Below are 12,567 nucleotides of genomic sequence, written 5' to 3'. Positions count from 1 at the left end.
TGTCAGCTTCATTCGGCTACGAGCTGATGGAGAGTCAGGACGTGCGTTTCCGTCAACAACCCCGTGTAACACGGCACAATGGATCATTCTGTAGAGCAACGGTACGCTATCAAATTTTGCGTTAAACTAGGGAAGTCCGCCACCGAAACGTTTCCATTACTTCAGCATGCCTTTGGGAATGATTGTTTGTCCAAAGCACAAGTTTTCCGGTGACACAAGTCGTTCATGGAGGGCCGAGAGGAGATCTCCGACGAAGCTTGCAGTGCACGGCCATCAACCGCACGAGTCGACGGAAATGTGGCGCGTATGCGCGATTGTTTGAACTCTGACAGACGGCTGAGCCTTCAGTTGATAGCACAAACGCTAAACATGTCAAAAACAACCGTTTTCCGCATTGTAACCGAAGATTTGAGCCGGCCGTGGTGGCCGAGCGGTTCTAGGCGCTTCAGTCTGGAACCGCGCGACCGGTATGGTCGCAGGTTCGAATCCTGCCTCGGGCATGGATGTATGTGATGTCCTTAGGTTAGTTAGGTTTAAGTAGTTCTAAGTTCTAGGGGACTGATGACCTCAGATGTTAAGTCCCATAGAGCCATCTGAACCATTTTTGAAGATTTGAACATGAGGAAGGCGTGTGCCAAACTCGTCCCAAAAGTGTTGACCGACGAACACGAGCACATGCGAGTGCTTCGGTGCGGAGAAATGTTGGAAATGTGTGAAAATGAACCTCATTTTTTTTAAACTCAGTTATCACTTGTGATGAGTCGTGGATTTTTGAGTACGACCCTGAGACAAAAAGGCAGAGTTCAGAGTGGCACACCCCATCGTCGCCCCGTCCCAAGAAGGCACGCATGAGCAAGTCCAGGATCAAAACCATGCTCATTGTCTTCTTTGACGTCAGAGACATTGTCCACCACGAATTCGTACCTACCGGGACTACAGTGAGCTCAGATTTCTTCTTGGAAGTGCTCAAAAGACTGAAAACGAGGGTCTCGCGCTGCCGAAGCATCGTCAAGGACACGTCGAAAGTTCACCACGACAACGCGCCGAGTCACAGCGCCTTCATTGTCAACGACTTCCTGGCCAGGATCAAGACCCCATTGGTTCCCCAGCGTCCCTACAGTTCTGACCTGGCTCCTGCTGACTCGTTTTTGTTTCCTCGGCTAAAAGGAGTCATTAAAGGAAAACAATGCGACACGATTGAAAGCATCCAGGTGCATGTTACATCAGCTCTAAAGGACATTCCGGAAAAGGCATTCCAGGATGCCTTTCAGGCATGGAAACACCGCCTCCAGAAGTGTATCGAAGCAAGAGGGTGCTATTTTGAAAATTTTTGATTATTGGAACAAATATATTCAATAAATGATTTTTTATAAATTTGGTCGCATTACTTATGGAACGCACCCTGTATATTCCTAGCTTGACGAACACTCAGGCACTCCATCGCAACCTCCAAATCACGCGATCTTAGTCTGTGACTACCTGGAACATCTTGTGAAACGTAGCGATAAACATCACCGCAATTTGATCTACAGGATCTAATCGCCAAAGAGCGGGTTCCGTTGGATGTGGCATACCTGAAAAAAGTCTCATGGATCTCTTCCTCGCCGAACTGAGGCCATTATCAAGTCTAGAGACACTGTTACACGGTGATAGCGTCATGTCTACTGGTGGTGACTAATTTTTTTTTCTGGTGTGCTTAGTTCGAAAGACACAAAGAATGTTTTCATGCTGTGGAAATGGTTCAAATGGCTCTGAGCACTATGGTACTTAACATCTGAGGTCATCAGTCCCCTAGAACTTAGAACTACTTAAAGCTAACTAGCCTAAAGACATCACACACATCCATGCCCGAGGCAGGATTCGAATCTGCGACCGTAGCGGTCGCGCGGTTCCAGACTGTAGCACCTAGAACCGCTCGGCCACGCCGGCCGGCTGCTGTGGAAGAAAACATAATTTTCACGTCAGGTTTTGATTTATTTGCGGCGGTAGTTTATTCGGAGCACCTTCTATGAAATTTTTCTAACAGAATGAACGAGGTTTCAGCTTCTGAAATCATATTCTCACTGCATCATTTGTGCACTCGACGCCTTGCATCATTTGAAAAAAGGCTAATTCGGACCATATTACACTCCTCCAGCAAATTGCTATCTAGTTTCTGCGTTGATTGTTCCGTTGAAGAATTGCAGCTTTATGTGCTGCTACGATCAGAGGTCGTTTGTTACGTATGTGATACCAGCTGACCATTGCATGCTGTTCCCTCTGCAGTGTTCGCTTGGGAATTGGTTTAGTTGGCCCTGTATTCACCGAGAGCAGCAATTCCCGTCGGTTTTGAAACCGTTTGTCATTGACAAGCTTGGCACTCTTCTTAGTTCCTGTCGGCTAGAATATTTTTATGATCACTGTCCTCACGCTGGTGGTACACCACTATTTGTGGATATATTGCCGGCCGGGGTGGCCGACCGGTTCTAGGCGCTACAGTCTGGAACTGCGCGACCGCTACGGTCGCAGGTTCGAATCATGCCTCGGGCAAGGCTGTGTGTGATGTCCTTAGGTTAGTTAGGTTTAAGTAGTTCTAAGTTCTAGGGGACTGATGACCTCAGAAGTTAAGTCTCATAGTGCTCAGAGCCGATGATGTTGACGTGTTGTTCCTGCTGTTACAGACTCTCAGGTGCATACGCTGCGTTTTCAGCGGGTGTCTGGAGAATGTTGGTTCCGTAGCGGGTACTGAGTCATAAAGACCTAAAATTCTTTATTCCACCAATCAATAATCGACAGTTTCCCAATCGGTGTTCGTTTTTAAGTACAAGGTAGGGAATTGTGCTCGGACTTACCTCTTCGGGCACGGCTCGGATGTTGCGCAAGCCCTTTCGAAAGACGACGAAGACCTTGCGGGCGCCGCAGCGCAGGGCGGAGGTGGCGCAGTCGAAGGCTGTGTCTCCGGCGCCCAGCACCGTCACCACGCCCCGCAGCTCCGGCAGGCGCGTTCCCTGGCAGCACATTCCTGCAACGGCCAGCGAGGGTGAGTAAAGGAGCGAGTGCACTGATCACTGTACTGGGGAGCAGCTCTCCTCTCAGCACAGAGTATGCAACAGTTCGGCATGTCACGTGACTGGACCTAGTCTCCTCTTCCACTGGTCATAGGTGTGGCAGTCGAGCACACGAAGAGTGATATCGCTGCTATGCAAAGTTTGGAAAGTCTTCCTCAGTGGTCGGATGCAAGTCTTTCAATTGAACGCCACTTCAGCTGCTTGTGTATCCCAGATCTACACAAGTTACCCATTCGGGGGAAGGGGAACAACATTAAATACAAACCATGTCTCGTTCCTGGCGACTCCTCAAATTGTTGCGAGCTGAAGGCCAAGGGCAAACTAAAATTTTCCGTGGTCCGACTACGATTCGACCCCGCGATCGCTGAATTTCCAGGCACGCGCTTTATCGCTAGATCGACAGATCTGACAGTTTGTAAAGTAGGAGAGAGGTACTGGCGGAAGTCGTACCTGCGTATGCTCAGTCGCTAAGAGTGTTACCCATGAGAAGAAAGGTTCTTCGTTGATGTCCCAGTCTGGTACAAACACTACTGGCCATTAAAATTGCTACACCACGAAGATGACGTGCTACAGACGCGAAATTTAACCGACAGGAAGAAGATGCTGTGATATGCAAATGATTAGCTTTTCAGAGCATTCACACAAGGTTTATCGTATCGCGACATTGCTGCTCGCGCTGGTCGAGATCCAATGACTGTTAGCAGAATATGGAATCGGTGGTTCGGGAGGGTAATACGGAACGCCGTGCTGGATCCCAACGGCCTCGAATCACTAGCAGACGAGATGACAGGCATCTTATCCGCATGGCTGTCACGGCTCGTGCAGCCACGTCTCGATCCCTGGGTCAACATATGGGGACGTTTGCAAGACAACAACCATCTGCACGAACAGTTCGACGACGTTTGCAGAAGCACGGACTATCAGCTCGGAGACTATGGCTGCGGTTACCCTTGACGCTGCATCACAGACAGGAGCGCCTGCGATGGTGTACTCAACGACGAACCTGGGTGCACGAATGGCAAAACGCCATTTTTTTCGGATGAATCCAGAGTCTATTTACAGCATCATGATGGTCGCATTCGTGTTTGGCGACATCGCGGTGAACGCACATTGGAAGCGTGTATTCGTCATCGCCATACTGGCGTATCGCCTGGCGTGATGGTATGGGGTGCCATTGGTTACACGTCTCGGTCACCTCTTGTTCGCATTGACGGCACGTTGAACAGTGGACGTTGCATATCAGATGTGTTACGACCCGTGGCTCTACCCCTCATTCGATCCCTGCGAAATCCTACATTTCAGCAGGATAATGCACGACCGCATGTTGCAGGTCCTGTACGGGCTTTTCTGGATACAGAAAACGTTCGACTGCTGCCCTGGCCAGCACATTCTCCACATCTTTCACCAATTGAAAACGTCTGGTCAATGGTGGCCGAGCAACTGGCTCGTCACAATACGCCAGCCACTACTCTTGATGAACTGTGGTATCGTGTTGAAGCTGCATGGGCAGCTGTACTTGTACACACCTTCCAAGCTCTGTTTGACTCAATGCCCAGGCGTATCAAGGCCGTTATTACGGCCAGAGATGGTTGTTCTGGGTACTGATTTCTCAGGATCTATGCACCCAAATTGCTGGCACAGATGGCAAAGGACTTGGAAGCCATTCGCAAGTCATGTAGTGCAGTCGAATTAAATCAAGTGGTACTGATGTAGTTAGGTTAGGAAATGAGACACTAAAGGCAGCAGACTAGTTTTAGCAATGGGCAGCAAAAAGCACTGACGATGGCAAAAGTAAAGAGGGTATAAAGTGTAGACAGGCAATAGTGAGGAAAACGTCTCTGAAAATGAGAAAAATGTTTATATCCAACATAAATTTAAGTGTTAGTAAGGCTTTCTGAAAGTATTTGTCTGGAGTGTGTCCTTATATGGAAGTGAAACGTGGGAGATAAACATTAGAGAATAGAAGATTATAGGTACGTTTCAAACATGTCGTTGCAGAAAAATGCTGACGATAAAAAAAAAGATGGGTAGAAAGGATAACCAATGCAGATGTGCTTAATCGATTCGGGGGTAAAACTTGTCTAAAAGAAGAGATAGGTTAACAGGAAACAACCTGTGGCATCTAGGAATATCTAATTTGTTATGGAGGGAGGTGTCGGGGGTAAAAATTGTGGAGAGAGACCAAAGTCAACTACATTAAGCAGGCTCAAATAGACTGTTTGCCGTAGTTATGCAGAGGTGAAGTGACTTGCGCAGTACAGACGAGCATGGAGAACTGCGTCAAACCAGGATCACAACAATAACAGATGTTGGTGCCTGAACTATAGGACACTCATTTGCAGAGGTCGCACAGATGTTGTGATTTGGAAGCACTTCCTCTCTAGGCAGTTCCACCGACATCTAGGCAATTCCACCGTCATCTAAAGGAGCTGATGAATGAGTCGGGCATCACGGACCGTACAATCGCACAGACGGGCTACGGTGCAGCTAAATACTCGATAATTCATTGCTGAGTAACAAGAACCGGTGAATAATCATGGCACGCTAACACTCAACATGTTATAGGGTAGATAACCCACCACCCCAGGTTTACACGTCTGCTCACCACACGTCACGCAGATAAGAATGGTCTTAGGAACACCAGTGCTGGACTTCCGAAACGTGCCAAAAGGTTGGCCAGACTGACAAGACATAGTAAAAATTGTTGTCTAGGTTCGATTACGTAGAGTAAGATATGAGGTGACGCCAAGTAGTAGGTGCTGAAGTTTCCTTGGATAGGCGATGTTTGCGTGAGAAGCCGTGGAGTCCCTGATCGGCTGCTAGTGTCTCTCACCGACGAGCGGAACAGGAGCCTGCTGATCGATAATGTGCATTCTGCCGCCGGCCTTTGGCACCAGTTACAGAGCATCACTGCCAAGTTTCTCAAGATAAGTTGAGGATCACTTCGCGGACATGACTGTGTTTCTACTGACTCCAAAGTCGCATGACCTTAACCCTAGTGAGAAAATCTGGGACGCTGTAAAGCTGCATCAGGTGGCCCATTTCATGTAGCTTGTATCACACCATCGGCATATTACAATGTCTACCGCGACTCGTAAGTACTGGCAATCTTCATCCATGCTTCGAGCATCCAGTGGTGGTGTTCAGTGTATATGGCAGTCTTTTTACCATGTGGCAAGCGGTGAGTAAAAGTACAGGGTTATTACAAATGATTGAAGCGATTTCACAGCTCTACAATAACTTTATTGTTTGAGATATTTTCACAATGCTTTGCAGACACATACAAAAACTCAAAAAGTTTTTTTAGGCATTCACAAATGTTCGATATGTACCCCTTTAGTGATTCGGCAGACATCAAGCCGATAATCAAGTTCCTCCCACACTCGGCGCAGCATGTCCCCATCGATGAGTTCGAAAGCATCGTTGATGCGAGCTTGCAGTTCTGGCACGTTTCTTGGTAGAGGAGGTTTAAACACTGCATCTTTCACATAACCCCACAGAAAGAAATCGCATGGCGTTAAGTCGGGAGAGCGTGGAGGCCATGACACGAATTGCTGATCATGATCTCCACCACGACCGATCCATCGGTTTTCCAATCTCATGTTTAAGAAATGCCGAACATCATGATGGAAGTGCGGTGGAGCACCATCCTGTTGAAAGATGAAGTCGGCGCTGTCGGTCTCTAGTTGTGGCGTGAGCCAATTTTCCAGCATGTCCAGATACACGTGTCCTGTAAAGTTTTTTTTTTTTTTTTTTTTTTTTTTCGCAGAAGAAAAAGGGGCCGTAAACTTTAAACCGTAAGATTGCACAAAACATGTTAACTTTTGGTGAATTGCGAATTTGCTGCACGAATGCGTGAGGATTCTCTACCGCCCAGATTCGCACATTGTGTCTGTTCACTTCACCATTAAGAAAAAATGTTGCTTCATCACTGAAAACAAGTTTCGCACTGAACGCATCCTCTTCCATGAGCTGTTGCAACCGCGCTGAAAATTCAAAGCGTTTGACTTTGTCATCGGGTGTCAGGGCTTGTAGCAATTGTAAACGGTAAGGCTTCTGCTTTAGCCTTTTCCGTAAGATTTTCCAAACCGTCGGCTGTGGTACGTTTAGCTCCATGCTTACTTTATTCGTCGACTTCCGCGGGCTACGCGTGAAACTTGCCCGCACGCGTTCAACCGTTTCTTCGCTCACTGCAGGCCGACCCGTTGATTTCCCCTTACAGAGGCATCCAGAAGCTTTAAACTGCGCATACCATCGCCGAATAGAGTTAGCAGTTGGTAGATCTTTGTTGAACTTCGTCCTGTAGTGTCGTTGCACTGTTATGACTGACTGATGTGAGTGCATTTCAAGCACGACATACGCTTTCTCGGCTCCTGTCGCCATTTTGTCTCACTGCGCTCTCGAGCGCTCTGGCGGCAGAAACCTGAAGTGCGGCTTCAGCCGAACAAAACTTTATGAGTTTTTCTACGTATCTGTAGTGTGTCGTGACCATATGTCAATGAATGGAGCTACAGTGAATTTATGAAATCGCTTCAATCATTTGTAATAGCCCTGTACTTGTATGGGCGGTGCGCTGGGGTGGTATGACTTCTCAGCATTTATTGGTTGGTTGGTTTTGGGAGGGGGGAGAGGACCAAACAGTGAGGTCGTCGGTCTCATCGGATTAGGAAAGGATGGGGAAGGAAGTCGGCCGTGCCGTTTCAAAGGAACGATCCCGGAATTTGCCTGAAGCGATTTAGGGAAATCACAGAAAACCTAAATCAGGATGGTCGGACGCGAGTTTGATCAACATTCAGTATCCAGCACTAGACTGACGAGTGATTTTCTACTGTGTGGAACATTTGTGCGCTGTTATACGAAGAGAACTCAAAAAGTAAAGGCGATGTTTAAAAAGAAACGTTTTATTTGGAAAAAATCACTGCAGGTAACATAATTTTTCCAAACAATCTCCCTCAACCTGTAAACTCTTGGCCCACCTCTTGACAATCTTCCTAAATTCACCCTGTAAAAAAATTTGTGGCATCATGCACATCCACTTTTGTATTGCCTACACAAACTCATCATCCGATGAAAACTTGGATTCACGTAGGAACTAATTCGTCGGACCAAAAAGGTGGATCTCACTTGGAGATAGATCAGGATTGTACGGTGGGTGATTCAGTAGCACAAAATCAAGATTTGTAGTGCAACAGATTGTTTCCCCATCTGTATGAGATCGAGAATTACCCCATAGGAATATCACCCCTTCATAAGTCTACCCTCTCCTCTTCGTTTTGATTTTGGTCTTCATATCTCGCAGTAGCTCACATTAGCTGTAACTGTTCACTGATCGATTTTTGGGAGAGTAATGCATCAACAGCGGCTCTTACATATCCCAAAACACTGTCATCCTCAACTTTCCTGCAAAAGCTTTACTTCTGAACTTCTTTGCTCTAGGCGAAGACGGATATTTCCACATCATCCTCTCCCGATTATCTGTAATTCTTAATGTTTGAGTCATGTCTCATCATCGGTTAATATGTGACTGAGAAAGTCTTTTTGTTCATGTTCAAAACACCTTTAACTGATAACGACATTTCCAAACGATCCTGTCTGTATGTGTCAGCTGGTGTGGTACGCATGGAGTACAAACTTTCGATGGTGTGAAGAATCAGGAATGATTGCAAATGTTGAACCACAGCTAATGTTCAACTCATATGCAATATTCTGTAATTCCATGTTGTGTACACGTACCTCCACCAGCTTATAACACACCATCGGCATATTGCCATGTTTACCGCGACTCCTAAGTACCGGCAACCTTCTTCCATGCTTCGAGCAACTGCTTCGATGTTCATGTTGAAACGATTCAATGGGTCGCTCCATAAAGTCCAGCGACGGTGTGTCACGCACACCTTCCATGTCTTATTTCACTGAATGTTCCTCGCACTCCCTCGAGGAGGCTGAGCAGGACGCATTAGATGAGACTGTTCATATTTGACGCCAGTGTAGGTTGCCGTTTGTGAACGTTACCCAATGATCAAGTATAAATTTCATGTTATAATTAAATTCTGTAGATATATATTCCCCGACCCTACAACTTATCTTAGAAAATAGATTAAGGAAAGGCAAACCTACGTTTCTATCATTTGTAGACTTAGAGAAAGCTTTTGACAATGTTGACTGGAATACTCTCTTTCAAATTATGAAGGTGGCAGGGATAAAATACAGGGAGCGAAAGGCTATTTACAATTTGTAGAGAAACCAGATTGCAGTTATAAGAGCTGAGGGGCTTGAAAGGGAAGCAGTGGTTGGGAAGGTAGTGAGACAGGGTTGTAGCCTATCCCCGATGTTATTCAATCTGTATACTGAGGAAGCAGTAAAGGAAACAAAACAAAAATTTGGAGTAACAATTAAAATCCATGGAGAAGAAATAAAAACTTTGAGGTTTGCCGATGATATTGTAATTCTGTCAGAGGCAGCAAAGGACCTGGAAGAGTAGCTGAACGGAATGGACAGTGTTTTGAAAGGGGGATACAAGATGAACATCAACAAAAGCAAAAGGAGGATAATGGAATGTAGTCGAATTAAATCGGGTGATGCTGCGGGAATCAGATTAGGAAATGAGACACTTAAAGTAGTAAAGGAGTTTTGCTATTTGGGGAGCAAAATAACTGATGATGGTCGAAGTAGAGAGGATATAAAATGTAGACTGGCAATGGCAAGGAAAGCGTTTCTGAAGAAGAGAAATTTGTTAACATCGAGTATAGATTTAAGTGTCAGGAAGTCGTTTCTGAAAGTATTTGTATGGAGTGTAACCGTGTATGGAAGTGAAACGTGGATGATAAATAGTTTAGACAAAAAGAGAACAGAAGCTTTCGAAATGTGGTGCTACAGAAGAATGCTGAAGATTGGATGGGTAGATCACATAACTAATGAGGAGGTATTGAATAGAATTAGAGAGATGAGAAATCTGTGGCACAACTTGACTAGAAGAAGGGATCGGTTGGTAGGGCATATTCTGAGGCATCAAGGGATCACCAATTTAGTATTGGAGGACAGCGTGGAGGGTAAAAATCGTAGAGGGAGACCAAGAGATGAATACACTAAACCGACTCAGAAAGATGTAGGTTGCAGTAGGTACTGGGAGATGAAGAAGCTTGCACAGGATAGAGTAGCATGGAAAGCTGCATCAAACCAGTCTCTGGACTGAAGACCACAACAACAAGATGTTCCCTCCTGTCTGAGTGTTAGTGGGTATGTATGGCTTGAGAATGAATGATTAGTTTATTGTGTGTTTTGAAGTTACTGTTAGCCGTAATTATTACTGCTCTGGGCAGACGACTCTGTATCCACAACCACTACTAATAACGGTTACCAGTAACTTCAAAACACACAAGCTGCTTCTCTTCTACTCTGGTGACCGCCCAGATAACTGTAATAAAAAAGTGAGTGGAAGGATCAACAAACGAATTTGAACAGATCTCATGTGGCGTTCGCCACGACAAAACACAACGACGAACAACGAACAATATATCAAAAAAAAGTGGTCAGCGTGACGGATTGCCGTCCTACGGGTCCGGGTTCGATTACCGGCTGGGTCGGGGATTTTCTCCGCTCCGGGACTGCGTGTTGTGTTGTCTTCATCATCATTTCATCCCCACCGGCGCGCAGGTCGTCCAGTGTGGCGTCGAACGTAATGAAACCTGCACGAAGGAGGCCGGACCTGCCCCGTAAGGGGTCTCCCGGCCAATGACGCCAAACATTCATTTCCATTTATCATTTTCTGCTCTGGTGTAAGATGGCCAACTTTCCGTCTCTCAGTTTCTCCGTTCTGGACTGAGAGGTCTACCCCTTTCAAGCTTCAGGTGTTATTGTCACGTTGGTCGAGGAGGCCGAGAGGGTGGTACGAGTAGTGGGCAAGCTCGCAGTTACCTAAAATCTGAGTCCCAAGCGCAGTAGCATCTACAAAGAGGACACCCCATCCATGGGGTCGAAGAAGCTGTGCCTCTGACTGGTTCCGGCGTTGGGTAGGGGTAGCGTCGGTTTTGTTGAGACCGGGGGCGTGGCCAGTAGTGGTTGTCCGTTCTGAGGCTGGTGAGTACCCATGTTAAGGGAACGCTCTGCTTAGAGCATTGTGTTAGGCAGGACTGAGCATAACGTAAATTCATAGTGAAATATTTACGTCACTTCAGATTAACTGAAGATTTAGTATTCAAACCTAAAATAGTCGAAATTCGTAGTTCCAGATGAATATCTTAGAGCTACCCCACCGAACGAAACTTCCTAGTTCCAGACAGAGCGACGGAAAGGATTAGTTGGCGTTAGGTGGGCTTGATACACTCCTGGAAATGGAAAAAAGAACACATTGACACCGGTGTGTCAGACCCACCATACTTGCTCCGGACACTGCGAGAGGGCTGTACAAGCAATGATCACACGCACGGCACAGCGGACACACCAGGAACCGCGGTGTTGGCCGTCGAATGGCGCTAGCTGCGCAGCATTTGTGCACCGCCGCCGTCAGTGTCAGCCAGTTTGCCGTGGCATACGGAGCTCCATCGCAGTCTTTAACACTGGTAGCATGCCGCGACAGCGTGGACGTGAACCGTATGTGCAGTTGACGGACTTTGAGCGAGGGCGTATAGTGGGCATGCGGGAGGCCGGGTGGACGTACCGCCGAATTGCTCAACACGTGGGGCGTGAGGTCTCCACAGTACATCGATGTTGTCGCCAGTGGTCGGCGGAAGGTGCACGTGCCCGTCGACCTGGGACCGGACCGCAGCGACGCACGGATGCACGCCAAGACCGTAGGATCCTACGCAGTGCCGTAGGGGACCGCACCGCCACTTCCCAGCAAATTAGGGACACTGTTGCTCCTGGGGTATCGGCGAGGACCATTCGCAACCGTCTCCATGAAGCTGGGCTACGGTCCCGCACACCGTTAGGCCGTCTTCCGCTCACGCCCCAACATCGTGCAGCCCGCCTCCAGTGGTGTCGCGACAGGCGTGAATGGAGGGACGAATGGAGACGTGTCGTCTTCAGCGATGAGAGTCGCTTCTGCCTTGGTGCCAATGATGGTCGTATGCGTGTTTGGCGCCGTGCAGGTGAGCGCCACAATCAGGACTGCATACGACCGAGGCACACAGGGCCAACACCCGGCATCATGATGTGGGGAGCGATCTCCTACACTGGCCGTACACCACTGGTGATCGTCGAGGGGACACTGAATAGTGCACGGTACACCCAAACCGTCATCGAACCCATCGTTCTATCATTCCTAGACCGGCAAGGGAACTTGCTGTTCCAACAGGACAATTCACGTCCGCATGTATCCCGTGCCACCCAACGTGCTCTAGAAGGTGTAAGTCAACTACCCTGGCCAGCAAGATCTCCGGATCTGTCCCCCATTGAGCATGTTTGGGACTGGATGAAGCGTCGTCTCACGCGGTCTGCACGTCCAGCACGAACGCTGGTCCAACTGAGGCGCCAGGTGGAAATGGCATGGCAAGCCGTTTCACAGGACTACATCCAGCATCTC

General features: G+C 47.6%; 1 protein-coding gene across 1 annotated transcript in view; it reads right to left on the bottom strand.

Moving 5' to 3' along the window:
- The window catches only part of LOC124721738 (dihydropyrimidine dehydrogenase [NADP(+)]), a 295,913-nt gene that overhangs the window by 148,135 nt on the left and 135,211 nt on the right, over nucleotides 1–12,567 (bottom strand). Inside the window, exon 8 of the mRNA XM_047246840.1 lies at nucleotides 2,832–3,001. Coding sequence (XP_047102796.1) covers nucleotides 2,832–3,001 — 170 coding nt within the window. The remainder of the gene's footprint in view (nucleotides 1–2,831; nucleotides 3,002–12,567) is intronic.

The sequence above is a fragment of the Schistocerca piceifrons genome, chromosome X (assembly GCF_021461385.2).
Source record: "Schistocerca piceifrons isolate TAMUIC-IGC-003096 chromosome X, iqSchPice1.1, whole genome shotgun sequence".
Taxonomy (NCBI): Eukaryota; Metazoa; Arthropoda; class Insecta; order Orthoptera; family Acrididae; genus Schistocerca; species Schistocerca piceifrons.
This window is presented reverse-complemented; position numbering and strand designations above follow the sequence as displayed.